At 44.8% G+C, this 15,043-nt stretch overlaps 1 protein-coding gene across 3 annotated transcripts in view; it reads right to left on the bottom strand.

Annotated features, from left to right (window-relative positions):
• RASSF6 (Ras association domain family member 6) overlaps positions 1-15,043 on the bottom strand; it is a 69,055-nt gene that overhangs the window by 5,675 nt on the left and 48,337 nt on the right. For all 3 annotated transcript variants that reach the window (XM_053260481.1, XM_053260483.1, XM_053260484.1), the window contains 8 exons: positions 12,974-13,131; positions 12,440-12,531; positions 11,966-12,156; positions 8,396-8,497; positions 6,698-6,749; positions 5,734-5,852; positions 3,056-3,153; positions 2,196-2,313 (listed from right to left, as the gene is read on the bottom strand). In XM_053260481.1, the coding sequence (XP_053116456.1) occupies positions 2,238-2,313; positions 3,056-3,153; positions 5,734-5,852; positions 6,698-6,749; positions 8,396-8,497; positions 11,966-12,156; positions 12,440-12,531; positions 12,974-13,131 (888 nt within the window). In that variant the 3' untranslated portion in view covers positions 2,196-2,237. The remainder of the gene's footprint in view (positions 1-2,195; positions 2,314-3,055; positions 3,154-5,733; positions 5,853-6,697; positions 6,750-8,395; positions 8,498-11,965; positions 12,157-12,439; positions 12,532-12,973; positions 13,132-15,043) is intronic.

Below are 15,043 nucleotides of genomic sequence, written 5' to 3'. Positions count from 1 at the left end.
GTATGTGGGATGGGAGAATTCAGAGGCCTCTCTGTCATAAGGCAAACTGAGACAACAGCCTTAGCTAGGAACGTGCTGTGAGGCAGCGAGTGCAGGCACTCCACTCCCGCCTGCAGGCATCACCTTCCTGCCTCCTGTAGTCCACTGCTGCTACTTCTCTTCCTGGCTTTTTCTCCTCTTTCTTTTCTCCCCTCTTCTTCCTCAGATCCCTAAGCCTGTAGATGCCGCCCCTCTTATTTCCACTTTCCCTTCACTGTCCTCCCCCTCCATGTGTGCTCTTACTATCTGCTTCACCCACTTGCCCCCAGGAGAGGCAGCAATTCACAGTTTGACGCAAGCAGCCAAATGACTTGAGCCACAACTGAGAATGATGTAGTGGTATTTGTATATGGCAGGCTGCCAGCAGCTTAATACATCTCCTAGTTCCACTGTCAGCTTACTTCTGAAAATGGGGTGGCTGGCTTGATCTAACTAATCAGAGTGTGACTGAAATGATATTTGTTGAACCCTGAGCCTTCTTGGCTACACAAGGAGGCTGTTCTGATGATCAGCCAAAAATGGCCTAAGAAAGCCAAGCCCGGTCACGATTGATCATCAGAACTGCCAGGAGCCACATGGCTCCTGGCCACGTTGAGGGAATGCACTTGCACAGTGCATTATGGAGATTCCAGAGGCTGGTGCAAAATGTCCCAGCCACTCCGTGTCAGCAATAATGTGGACAGGCGATCCACCCATCCAAAGAGCTAGGAGGAACTGTCTGCAGTGAGGTAAGTGCAAGTAGCCTTCCTCCCCGCTCTCCCTCTGTTGGAAATTCTTTGTGGTGAGAGAATCCCTTTCTCATTATAGCAGAGTGCACAGAAGCACAACACAGTGGAATTTAGTTAGGCATGCGTGTATGCTGAGAGTAAAGTAACTTGGAGCCAATTCATAGTTTCAAATCAATATATAAGGCATTTATTAAGGAACTCCATTCTAGATAGGAAAGTGAGGAGTTAGGATCTCTAATCTATCTATCTAGCTGGATGCAGATGGATTCTGCATCTTCTCTGCACACATGGTGCAGGGAGAGAGGCTTGCCATGTTGCAAGGTAGAAGGGCAGGTAGGGAAGAGAGAAAGGAAGGAAGTTAATCCCTGAGATTAACAATCTACATTTCAAAGGGATAGTATCAGAGCAGTGGAGAAGGGATGACCAATGTCTTGACCCTCTAGCCCTCTGACTTACTAGTCTGTCCTCCACTGTCTGAGACAAGAGACAGCGCAAAGTCCTTTAACTTCCAACACCCTCAAGGGCTCTTTTCTCAAGGGCTCATGGCAATTCAAACTCTGACTCTCTCCCACCCCACCAGATTTTCAAAGTTTAAAAAAAAATAAAATGTGTCAGAATCTATATATTTATTTCTCCTAGGTGTACCCGTCACTAATCCCATGCGTGGCAGCTCTCGGTGAGAGCAGCTGCCTGGGAGATAGCGACAGGATGGGAGACAAGGGACAAGAGACAATGGCAGTGGCGGCAGGCCAACCTGGCCCTGGCCCAACCTGGAGGAGTAGGTGGCGGCCTGGCCTGGCCCTGGGCTGGAGGAGGCGGTGGCAGGCCGGCCTGGCCCTGCTGCTGGGAGGAGGAGGAGGTCAGAGCCAGCGGCCCAGCCCTGGTCCGGCCGCCGGAGGAGGTGGCAGCAGGCTGACCTGGCCTGGCCACCCACCCGGATGTGGTGGTGGGCTGGCTTGGCTCTGGCCCAGCCGGAGGCGGTGGCGAGCCAGCCTGGCCCAGGCTATGGGCCAGCCACCAGTCAGCCAGGGAGGTGGCAGCGGGCCTGCCTGGCCTGGCCACTGGGAGAAGGAGGAGGCCAGAGGCGGCGGCAGGCTGTCTTGGCTCTTGCCTGGCCGCCGCAGGAGGCCGTTGCAGGCCAGCCTGGCCCTGGCCTGGCCACTGGAGGAGGGGGTGGTGAGCCGGCCTGGCCTGGCCACCTGCCAGGAGGAGGTGGCGGGCCAGCTTTTCGGCTGGCCTGCAAGCCATAAAGTTTGGGGTGGGGGGGCAGAAGAAGCGGGCTGACCAGCCGGCCCGTCAAAAAGCATGGGGAGGGGGGCAAGAAGCGGGTGGGGGGAACGGCCAGACATGCCGGTTTGTGTGTGGGGGAGAACAGTGGAGAACAGATGTTCTGCGCCCGGCCCAGCTAGTAATAATTTAAAAACCCACCATGGCTTAGATTAAATATTTAATTAACTGTAGCATTTGGCATCATAGTGTAGTCTCTGTTTTAGATCCTGTCCTGCTATGCAGGTGTTGGCTTATGGCAGCCTTCTCTTTATGGTACCTGAGAGACAAAATGAAAAGCATTAAAGTGAAAATCATAATAATTAAATAAGGGGCCATATATGTCTGGCCCTTATTTTGAAACAATAATCAGTACATCTAAACTTTTTCAATGCAAATCAAAAGCATTCCAATATAAAACAAACTAATTCTAAATCATTCTTGCAGCTCCCCCCCCCACCCATGAGGGCAAACATATGTTTGAAACCTCACTTGGGAGGAGGTACATGCTGAGGAAGATTTTGAGTAGGGAAACAGTTGGCAGAGAAAGGGTTAAGCATCCCCACTCAAAGCTAAAAAAGGAGGAGTCAAGATGTCTAGTTAACCCCTCATTAACTGTTGAGTCATTAAGTGATGAGAAATCGCATATAAGGATGTGTCAAACAGCTTTACCTGTGAGTATGCCCTTAGTGAAAACACGCGTCATGTTGCGTGCTAGATTTGTATTTGTAGGCAGCTTTTGAGCCCTCTAGCAGAAGTTAGGGGGTAGACAAATGAGGGATCTTGTTACCCTGCATCTAGCCCTGTGTACTATTGCATGACCTGACCATGCATATTACAATTGCATATAATAATATGCATATTACATATCACAATAATATAGTGTGTTACAATACACATACTGTAATATAGAGTGTGTGTGTGTGCGCGCGCACGTGCACACACACACACGCACACACGCACACACGCAGTGCACAGTCATTTTCTCAGAATGTAAAGGATGCAGGTCTATCCCCACTTACTTTGCAGCTGTCTCCTGAATTTCCCGTTCTTCTTCTTCATTTAACTTGTGCAGAATTGATTCCAGAAGAGGGAGGGGAAACTGGATATACTGAGCTACCTGGTACAGGACAACCAGTTAAGGTCAGTTTCGTAAGTAATAATGCTGGATTGCTTGCCTGTGTCCTGCTGCATTTCCTTGAGCTCTTCCCATTTCTTCCCCGCTGCACCCCTTCTGGTCTACTTGTTCTTGCTGTGCTATCCAAAAAACCCATCTCACATACTTAAAGCAAAAAAGTTAAATTTATGATTCAGAGAACATTATTCCAGAAGCCTTGAGTCATCCAGATGCCCTGAATAATTCAGAATTGGTCATTCAGAATTAAACTTTTCAGACAGAATAACAAACATTTTGTTGGCAAAAATTAAACACTGCCTTCCAAAGTAAGAACCTCATCCCAACTGTCAAGCATGGTAGTGGAGGCATCATGGTTTGCTGCATCAGGACCTGGACGGCTTGCCATCATTGATGGAACTATGAATTCAGCTGCAAATTAGAAAATTCTAGAGGACAATACCAGGCCATCTGTCCGAGAACTGAAGCTGAGCCAAAAATGGGTCACTCAGCAAGACAATGACCCTAAATGTTATCTATTCGTCTACCACAGAATGGCTGAAGAAGCAGAGATTTTATGTTTTGGAGTGGCCAAGTCAAAGTCCTGACCTAAACCCTATTGAAATGTTGTGGCAAGACCTGAAATGAGCTCTTCATGCAAGGAAGCCCTCAAATGTCACAGAGCTGAAATGGTTTTGTATGGAAGAATGGGCTAAGATTCCTCCAAGCTGATGTGAAAGACTGATAACCAGTTACAGGAAATGTTTAGTTGCAATTATTGCTGCTCAAGGAGGTGCCATCAGTTACTGAATGAAGGGTTCACATACTTTTTCACACAAGGATGTTTGTTGTTGACCCTTTCTGTTGAGTTAATATTCAAAATAAAATCCTTTTTGCCTGAGGTACTTATTCCTTGGGGTTGCCTTTCTCTCTTATCTGGGTTTAGCTTAGGATCTAACCATGTTTTGAATAAGAATTGTGCTAACCTACAGACCATCTAGGGCAAGAGGTTGCTGGTTTGGTTTGCATCCCCACTGGTATCTTTCCTAGACTATAAGAAACACCTATATCGGGCAGCAGCGATATAGAAAGATGCTGAAAGGCATCATCTCAGACTGCATGGGAGATGGCAGTGGTAAACCCCTCCTGTATTCTGCCAAAGAAAACCACATGGCTCTGTGGTTGCCAGGAGTCGACACTGACTCGATGGCACAACTTTACCTTTACAGACCATCCTAGGGGGTTTACAAGCTTTCTCTCAGCACTCACCACAGATGCAATGTTTTTAAAAAAATGAAATCATGTTTTGTTTTTAAATTTATTTATTGATTTATTGATTGAATTTTTATACCACCCTTCCAGAAATGAAATCATCTTAATTTTTCAGCCTGTGAACTATCAAGCATTCAAGAATCAAGCCTAGTTAAATTGAGTTGTGTAAGTGTATGGGTAAGCCAAGCCCATGTCACCTATGTTCATGGATTTTTCTGTGCTCCTTTTGCCCTAGAGCCAGGGGTGCAACTATAATAGGGCAAGGGGATACAATTGTCTGGGGGCCCACTGCCTTGCCCCCCCCAGAGGCAAGTCACATGACTGACTCCCCCAGCCGTGCACCCACCCGGGCTTCTTTCAGTTGTATTCCTCCTCTGAAATTGATGTGAGTGTTAAGACCTGGAGCTACCAGAACAGCATGTCTTTCTCTACTACCATTAAATGACTTGCATCGTCCACAATTTACAGAACCTTTTAAAAAATAATTTAGGATCTATCTATCTATCTATCTCACTATGCTTTTTGTTACCACTATTCAGCCTCATTTAAGATTTCTTTACTTCATGAGCTGAGCTTTAGTGAGGGGGTAGATTTTAAAATATTGTCTCTGGGCCCACTCCAACCTTGCTACATCCCTGCCCAGAGCCAGTAGTCCTTTAGAGACCTCTAGAGCAAAAGAAAGTCAGTAGAGCCTGTGCTTCATCTTAGCTGTGTGTCAGTAGTAGCACAAACACAACATTGCCCCCCAACCAGGGGCGTAACTATAATAGGGCAAGGGGAGACAGTTGTCTGGGGGCCCACTGCCTTGGGGGGGGCCCTAGAGGCAAGTCACATGACTGACTTCCCCAGCCGTGCACCCACCCGGGCTACCTTCAGTTGTACAGCATGTCTTTCTCCAGTAACATTAAATATGCTTCAGTGAGGGGGGGCATTTTAAAATCTTGTCTCTGGGCCCACTCCAACCTTGTTACGCCCCTGCCCCCAACAGTTAGGAACACAGTGCAGATCAGGTATATTCACAACTCTTGACCTCTCTTTTGACTTAAAGGTTTAGAGATTTCGGCAAAGGTCTTGTTTTCATTTCAATTCCAGCTTTCATTTCGTTTCAATTCCAGCTTTAAATGACCAAGATAATCTCCTTGAGAAGCAAGCATGCTGGCAAGGTGCAGTTCCAGTCGCCACTTGTCAGTTCATGAGTGGGGAAAGCTGTTACTACTTTCCATAGGCAAGTAAGTAGGAAATGATAAGGAGCACAAGTTCATAACAGATGCAAAATACAAAGCAATCAATAGAAGGGGGAAAGGTTCCACTTACATCACTGCTGACTTCTTCTGCATCTTGGTCCATGAGAAAAAACTGGACAACCTTCTCAGAGGGCCCTTGCAAGATTCTTTCCAGAAGTGGAATATCTGTGCTCTTCAACTGTTTCTTTTCTGAAGAAGAAACAGCAAACATTGGCTGATATCCTGACTAATACTGTATATGTACTTCTAACAGCAGCATGTGCACAGCGCTAGCCTTCATGCTTCCAAAGCACGGGCATTTTTGCACAAGAATGTAACATGTTTGGCACTCTCCCATGCTCTGGAAACACTGTTTGACACCAGAAATACTCCGTTTGATAGCGAAAATACTTGTGCAGCCCTAAGGGACATGTTTCTATGCTTCAAACAGCACTTCCAGGACATGGGAAGAGTGGGGAAATCATTGTGTTCTTGTGCAAAAGCAACCATACTTCAGAAGTGCTGAGGCTGGCACTGCACATGTGCTGCTGTTAGGAGCACATGCACAGCATTAGTCAGAATGCCAGCCATTGTGATAAAAAGATATATGCTGGTTTTGTTGGTGTAGTTACAAATGTCAAATCTGACATGTTGGGGGCATAGGATATCTTTGTCAGCCACATACATGTGTATACATGCAATAATTCACATAAATTCATGTGTAGGTTTGTCAAACATCACATTATATTTTGTTGAGATAAAAAGCAAAGCCTTTCTCTCCATGCCAGTTCCCGGATTCAAACTGGAACCCTCCCCACAAGTTACTATTAGATGCAAAGAGGAAAATGGGCGCAATGCTTCAGGGAGGGGTGATTTAGATCAGAGCCACATGGTGCAGGAGAAATGTTGGACTTCCCTGGCCCTGTTGCCCCAATCCAAATTGCCCCCCTCCCCTTCTGAGGCTGCTTTTACAACAAGAAAATTACACTTCAAATTTCAGTTATAGAGCTCCAACATAACATATTATTTGACCTTCAGATGGCTGGTCTCCTTACCTCCAGATGCATGGATCATGTAAAGGGCAAATTCAGGAGGACTGTTTTCAATCTGACAAGGATAAAGTTTAATTGACCATATTATTAAAAGGTTGAGAGTGCCAATATAATAATGTGTTAAGGATGAAAATGTTCTTATTATGAGTATATTTCTATCCTACCTTTCTTCTGGAAATGGCATGTGTGGGGAATTCTCCATATGAAAACCATTGATTGGTGTGGGTGACAAAGCCCCCATCAATAGTCCTACAGCTTAAGTTGTCTTACATACCCAGTGGAAAATTGCCTCAGTGAGAAGGAGCAGAAGTCATTTCATCGAACCTCCCAAGACACACTAGCTCTTAGTAATCCACTATTTTTGGTGGCAACTCTTTCTACTGATTGGCCACCTCTCTATAAAATTCCCCTGGAGGGATACAGTGCTGGGGGTGGTCACCCAGCCACTCAAGGTCCCACTGCATGGCTGTGGCAGCCTCCAAAATGGCTGTCGTGCCAGGGAATAGGCCCGGAAAGGGCCAAAGATGCCCAAACAGGTGAGTTTTAAAGTCCAGAAGGCTGGTAGGGGGAGGGGAAACCTCCACAGACCCCACCATATATATATATAGAGAGAGGGGGGGGGGGGAGAGAGAGAGAGTTGAAACCGCCCCAGACTGAACTAGACCAGGTGGGGTTCAAAGGGGGCCAAAACCAAACTGGCCTGGTGTGATTTAAGTTCGGTTTGAATTTGAACCGAACCGGGCCAGTTGGTTTTGTGCACATCCCTGCCTGGTGGCACTACAAAACTTGTGTAAAGTCTCTGCTTGACATGTGTACAGAAGGTAAAACTGGCACTGCTCTGGGAAGTACTGTAGAAGCTTGCAGCAGCATGTGTATGGGGTGTAAGATTGCATTAGGAACCTGAATGGAAGCTTTGAACACCCCACAGTTCATTGCTTTCTGGAAGTGCCCTATTTATCACTGTCTATCCATGGAACCAACAATCATTAGCAGGACAAAACATTTATGCAGATTGAATAGCTTGGTTATAACAATTATGAATTCTTATAACCAAGTTTGATGTTTATTAGAGAGCAGAGAAACAAGAGTATGAGGCCCAGTTCCTAAGTTGCCAGAAAAATGTGGCTGCTACTTCCCTGTGGTTCCATACCACACCTATCCAGTATAGTAAGAATATGGAACCACATGAGAATGGGAGGGAAGTATGTTGGAAGAAAGATGCAATGGCTGTCACCCTCCAAACCCACCCTGCAATCCGGTGACTGACAGTAGTGTGGTGCATCCTCCCCGCCCATGCACACACTCCTGTTACTCTCACATTTGTACATGGCTTCAGCAGTGTTGGCCCTATCCACCCCGAGCATCTTATCCCTCCAGTGACTGTTGCTGGTGTCTATTTTGTGTTTCTTTTTAGATTGTAGGCCTTTTGGGGACAGGGATCCATCTTACTTACTTATTTCTCTATGTAAACTGCTTTTGAAACTTGTTGAAAAGCAGTATATAAATATTTGTAGTAGTAGTAGTAGTAGGTGTCGTATTTATGTAGAACCACAGGGAGTGACAACCACACCACTCCTGTGATAAAAGTATCAATCCTCAATTTCTTCTCATTGGTCTTAATATCCTTGGGAAGGGATTGGTTTTCCCCGATCTTGCCCACACCCATCACTGCTTGCTTGCTGTTCTTAACTCATTATTTACCTTAAATTTTTGTAGCAGTTGTTGTATCACCTCACTTGTACTCATGTTGCTGCTTATTCTAATTTTGGTTGCTGAGCCAAAAAGTGGGGTAAAGATGGATGTCTACAAGAGGAATATGGAGAAAAGAGATCCAATACAATACAATAAAATGGACACATTTTCATCTTCCTTTAGTCTATCCGCTACTGCAAACTACTGTTGCATAGTTAAATGATTTCTTTACTGATCTCTTGTATTGTGGTGGTGTTGAGTTCATTTTGTAGGTTGTCCGTTCAGTGTGGGCATTTCTTCCTCAAAATGGAAGAGAGAGGGAAGAGAGAGAACTAAAATGCTGACAAAATGGAAAATGACCAAATGTATAAATCAGCATTTCTGTTTTGAAACATTGTACCATCCTTAACCACTGGCCATGATGAATTATCAGTCATCCCTGGAAAAGGCAACTGGAGCTAGAGGGATTCAATCCTGCCACATAGTGCTTCCCATGCAACAGCACAGGGCCAGTTTAAGCCTACCACAGGTACTGCAATTGTGTGTGTGTGTGTGTGTGTGTGGGAGGGCACCTCAGAGCCAGATTACAGGCATTGTGAGAACCATGTTCTTGTGACCCCTTTGAAGTCCATTGTTTATATTACAATGTGCAGTGATTGCCTCCTGCAGAATCTGTTTACATCTTAGCTGCTCTGCAGAATCTTCCCTGGCTGCTGCCGACTCGGCTCTTCCTCTACCATTATCCCATTCCTTAAGCTACGCCCCGAGAAACAAGGCTGTGGGGAGTGGGGGCTGGCTACTTGAGTGGCAGTAACCTCAACTCAAGAGCCCCTGGTGGTGCAGTGGTAAAACTGCCGCCCTGTAACCAGAAGGTTGCAAGTTCAATCCTGACCAGGGGCTCAAGGTTGACTCAGCCTTCCATCCTTCTGAGGTCGGTAAAATGAGTACCCAGAATGTTGGGGGCAATATGCTAAATCATTGTAAACCGCTTAGAGAGCTCCGGCTATAGAGCGGTATATAAATGTAAGTGCTATTGCTATTGCTATTGCTAACTAATCAAATAAATGGAAAGTGGAGGAGATTCCTGATTGTGCTCCCACCCACCTCAGTGTGGGGCAACTTTTAAAATCAGTTTTCCTAGTTGTTTGTTGCTTTGGAGTGATCTGAGATCAAATTTAGTAAGTGCGGCGGGTGGGGGGAGAAATTATTTTAGTAAACAAAGGGGAGGATAGGGGGGAAATGAGACCTGTAATGTGTTTATGTGAGTGTGCTGAATTCCGCAAGCAGAATGGGCTGGGGAAGAGAGACCTGTGTTGTCTTTATGGGAATGAGCCATGAGTGAGTGAGGAGTGAGTCCTCACAGTGAGGAGAGCTGGTCTTGTGGTAGCAAGCATGACTTGTCCCCTTAGCTAAGCAGGGTCCACCCTGGTTGCATTTGAATGGGAGACTCCATGTGAGCACTATGAGATCTTCCCCTTAGGGGATGGAGCCGCTCTGGGAAGAGCAGAAGGTTCCAAATTCCCTCCCTGGCTTCTCCAAGATAGGGCTCAGAGAGTTTCCTGCCTGCAACCTTGGAGAAGCCTCTGCCAGTCTGTGAAGACAATACTGAGCTAGATAGACCAATGGTCTGGCTCAGTATATGGCAGCTTCCTATGTTCCTATGTTCCTATGTGTGTGTGTGAGTGAGAAAGAAAGGTTGGTCCATTCACTGGTTTGGCATCATCTGAGAACTTAGGACCTGTGATGTGAGTGAGCAAGAAAGACAATATGTCAACAACACAGAGGGGGGGAGTGGAGCAGCCAATTTAAATCTTTTCATCCAGCAATCTTTCAGAAGAAATGAGAATTCTGATTTCTGTTTCCCCCCTCTATGCCTTCTCAGCTTATGTTTGGTAGGGGTGTGCACGAACCAGAACTCACGGTTCATTTTGAATTTGAATTAAATTCAAACTCAACCACTTGTCTCTGAACTGGTTCGGTCGAAACGGCAGGCTGATCTAGTCCATTTGACCAAACGGGTTTGGCAGTTTGGCTAGGCTTGTAAAGGGGAATCCGGTGAAATGTCTATGCTTGTAAAGGGGAACCTGGAGAAGTGTCTAGGCTTCTTATAGAGCTTTAGGGAAATGATGGGCAGCATCCAGACTAAGTTAATCAGACTAAGTCTGCTGTACCCATTGGCCTGTGGGGTGCCACAGGGTTCTATTTTGTCCCCCATGCTTTTTCATCTACATGAAACTACTGGTCATCCATAGGTATGGGCTACGGTGTCATCAATATGCTGATGATACCCAGTTCTACCTATCATAGACCAGCATAAAATACAGGGGGTAATTACACAGTGCAAAGTATAATGCATAACCACACATTAAATAATAATAATAACAAATAATTAAAGGACCTAAGGAAACATTAAAAAGCTTCTGAACGCATAAAAGGGCATAGAATAACATTAAAAGGCATATGAGACAAAGGTGTTAAAGGGATAAAAGGCACAAAAAGGTGTAATTACATAAAGGTCTACATGATAAATACAGTGAGACTATATAAATATATATTAAAAACGCAAAGCTATAGCGTAAAAAAGTGGGAGGAGCATAAATCTTTCGGATGGTGGGATGTGTTGGATGAACACATTGTAGCATGCAGGAGCCAGCAGTAGGTCAGACTAGGGCTGCTTGGATCTACCACTTGCAAGTATCCGACGGATTCTGGACGCTGCCAGAATACCTGGCAACGCTGTGTAGTAGTGGGCTTAGAGTCAGAAAGCAGCATAGAGACATAGATATGGCTCAAACATCCTGGATACTTGCATAGCAATGGGTGGATAAAGGAAGAGCGAATGTCTCTATAATACAAACAGTGAAGTAGGACATGCTCAGTTGTTTCATTCTGCCCAGAGCCGCAGGGGCATCGTCGCTCTGTGAGTGAGATCGTTCTGAAATGGCCTTCAAGCACAACCGAGGGGAGGGCGTGACAACATGCCAAGGTGAATGCCTTCCTATGTTTTGGGACTTCCAATTGAGTAAGATATGACGCCAGGCAGGGTAAATATGTAAGACCTTCACTGATGAGAAAATTGGGGACCTTGCTTAAATTGGTTTGGTGCTCTATGTCCATTTTATCAACTTCGGCTGATATGACAGCTACATCCATTTCTGGAGGTAAATGACCTTAAAACAATGGTACATCTGCTGGTAACCACCAGGCTTGAGTGCTGTAATGCACTCTATGTGGGGCTGCCGTTGTATTTAGTCCAGGAACTACAACTGGTGCAGAATGCGGCAGCCAGCTGGGTTTCTGGGACAACTCGAAAGGACCACACAACACCGGTTTTGAGGGAACTGCACTGGCTGCTCATATGTTTCTGGGTGAAATAGAAAGTGAAATAAGTCCCATTGATATTTATGGGCCTTAAGCTAGTCATGACTAACTTGTCGCCTTGTGACCAATGCTGCTTAGTCATTACTAACTCATCTGGATATTCATATGCTACTAATTCCTGCACTGAGGCACAATTATGCAGGAAAGTTTTAGGGTACCCTCTGTACAAATGATGAATATACCATCCTTTCTTCCCACCTGGTAGTTGTAGAAGTGCCTATTAATGGAAAACCGATGATTTTCTTCTTTCCTTGCGATGGTGGGCAACTTCTCCCTCTTTCTTCCTATAGCAGCTGCAGCACTCATAGTCCTCTGCAGAAAGGGGGAGTTGAGGTTTTGCTCATCCTTGAGCAGCTGAGTCTTGTTTTCATTAAAGGCACAGCCTGCCCCTGGAAAACAGAAGTCTGTCAGCCCCAGACACTCCTAAAAAGTGCTTTCCCTGCTTTTGCAAATATCTTCTACTCTTTCAGCATAATTTTTCCAATTACCCAACATCATGTAATCACAAATGAGACACTCATCACAACGCTGATGATGACATACATGCCACTCGATCCATAGATAGTAATTTGTTTTTTTTAAAAAGTCCTGGATCATTGTTTCTCATTGAGCAGTCCCATACTGATCTCTTATTAGGAGATCACAATACACAATACAGCTAGAAATACTGACCTTTCTGTGGGCTAGGTTCACCTCCTGTAGAATTTGATGTATCTCCACTGATGTGGTACAAATTATCAAATTCTCCCCAGCGTATCATCCTCCTGAAATGGAGAATTTACAGTCTTTTCCTATTTGATTTGAAAGTATCTGCTTACCTGGATTAATATATGCCTATGTCTACCCAGAACTCTATTATATCGAAGTACAAAAGAGGTAAAGTGATGTCTTTTGATGGGCCGCACAAGTATACATTCATTTGTGTTATAAAGAATTCCCCATCTGGTCAAATTAAAAGGTAGTTAATATTCAGCAATGCAACGATGATAATGGGTTATGAATGCAAGCATTTTAAGGTTCAGATAGCTTGTAGGTTAATCTCAATGTTTTAAAAAACCCACAGGAAATTTATCTCCATGCAATAAAAAGCTGCCCCAAACATAAGACAAGATTTTATTAATATGGATTGCCATATGTTTTAATTTGGGTTTACACTGGGTTTTGGAATTTCAACAACCTTTTTGTAAGCAAAAGTTAATTCATTACCTTTTATCAGGGAATAAGTCAAGTTTATCACATGCTGCTTTCTTTAGAGACTGAAACTGAGGAATGTATTGCTCATCTTGAATTTTTAACCGGATGGGATGCTGTACTCCCCAGAAAACATTTAGAACACCTTCGATGACTGGAGAACTGCCTTCAGTCTGTAAAGAAATTATTTATGGGGTTCATTAAGAACTACCTCTTCCATTTTCAAACCATGTTTAGTTAACCATCCCTAAGGTTTCTGAGAAGCTTATCAGGGGGTTCTTGAATGACTTGAGGCAATCAGGAAAGCTTGTCCATCATTACTGAAGGACAATGTGCAGGGTGCATTTTAGACTGTGCTTTTAGTTCACATGAGAGGCCCAAGAGGCTCGGCAAGCCTTACATTCACAGAATAGACCTCCTGACCAAGAATCCTCTGCAATGTGCAGTGGTTTGATGTTCCTCAGAAGATGACAGTGTGTGAAAAGTGTTTCCTGAATCTATAAAGTTTGAAAATAACACCTAGAAAATAATGAACACACTGATTTGAAGCAGTTAACCCCCCCCTTTTTTTTAGAGAGAGACAAGCCCTTCTGCTTGGCACAGTAAAAAGTCAAGTCACAAAGCAGCACATGTACAGATTGTGATTTATTTTAAAAGGACAGAAATGAACACATTTGCTTGATTATGACCGCACCAGGTGCTATAGTCCCTGGACATCTGGTGGCAAGTGGGCAACAGGACTCAGGATCTTCAGTTGAGCAACCAGGGCTGGAGACTGCAAGGTTACTGGAAGAAACGTCACTTAACCGGAAAAAATATACGAAAAATGCCAACAAGGAAATAATGATCTGCTATTACAAGTCTAGTCCAACTAGAAGAGGTTATTTTAAAAGAATGTACCAAATTTGGAAAGAGAAGCATCCAGATACAGAAATAACAGAACAAAGGCTAGCAGACCAGAGAAGATACATAATAAGAAATAAAGTATTCACAGGAGTTGAGCTGGAAGAACTGCAAAGAGCAACACAGGCTCAAGATATGGAAGAAGAATTACCTCCAATTGAAGAAGTTGCTCAGGCGCAGGTGGAGGAGGTGTTGGAAATAGAGGATGCCAGACAAAACAAAACACCCATTTTCCAGATCCAAAAGTTTTGTATACAAAACAAAGTGTCTCTGTTTTGGCTACAAAACGATTTGTTGTTTCGGACCTCCATTTTGTGGTGATGTCTGAGTCAGTCTCCATTTTGTGTTTGACATGTCTTTGAATTTCCCACCCTTCCAGCCTTCTGATCAGTGACCTAAATCATGGGCTGACCTGCTGATAATTCCCTCCTTGTTCCCCATTGGCTCTTTTGCTTCTTGCCACTCTTTACTGACCGCACATTGGCCAGGGGAAGGGTTGCTAACCCATGGGGTGCTGGGTTCTGTTGTTTCTGTGGTGTTCTGAGTGTAGATTCTCTGGTAGCATATAAGAGTGGATTCTTGTATTTCACTGAAAATCTCATATGCTACCAGAGAATCTACAATGAACACCTCAGAAACACAAAACCCAGTACCGCAAGGGCTTGTGGGTATGGAGGTGGTTGGCACCCTATGTGCACTACACAACCCCTCGCTCTGGGAAACCCCAGTGCCCCCCAAGTGGAATTATGGGGCTGCTGAAACCTCCATTATTCCCTATGGGAGAAATCTTAAAAGACACGTAAACTTGAACAATTCACAAAAGATCAGCCCTTTGCCCAATGGAGAGGAGAACTGGTCTTGTGGTTGAGCATGACTTGTCTCCATAGCTAAGCAGGATCTTCTCTGGTTGCATATGAATGGGAGACTTGATGTGTGAGCACTGCAAGATATTCCCCTCAGGGGATGAAGCCGCTCTGGGAAGAGCAGAAGGTTTCAAGTTCCCTCCCTGGCTTCTCCAAGATAGGGCTGAGAGAGATTCCTGCCTGCAACCTTGGAGAAGCCACTGCCAGTCTGTGAAGACAATACTGAGCTAGATAGACCAATGGTCTGACTCAGAATATGGCAGTTTCCTATATTCCTAATTCTTTTGAGATAATTCTGGAAGTTTCCTTGCCCCCATTG

Source organism: Hemicordylus capensis, chromosome 6, assembly GCF_027244095.1.
Source record: "Hemicordylus capensis ecotype Gifberg chromosome 6, rHemCap1.1.pri, whole genome shotgun sequence".
Lineage (NCBI taxonomy): Eukaryota > Metazoa > Chordata > Lepidosauria > Squamata > Cordylidae > Hemicordylus > Hemicordylus capensis.
This window is presented reverse-complemented; position numbering and strand designations above follow the sequence as displayed.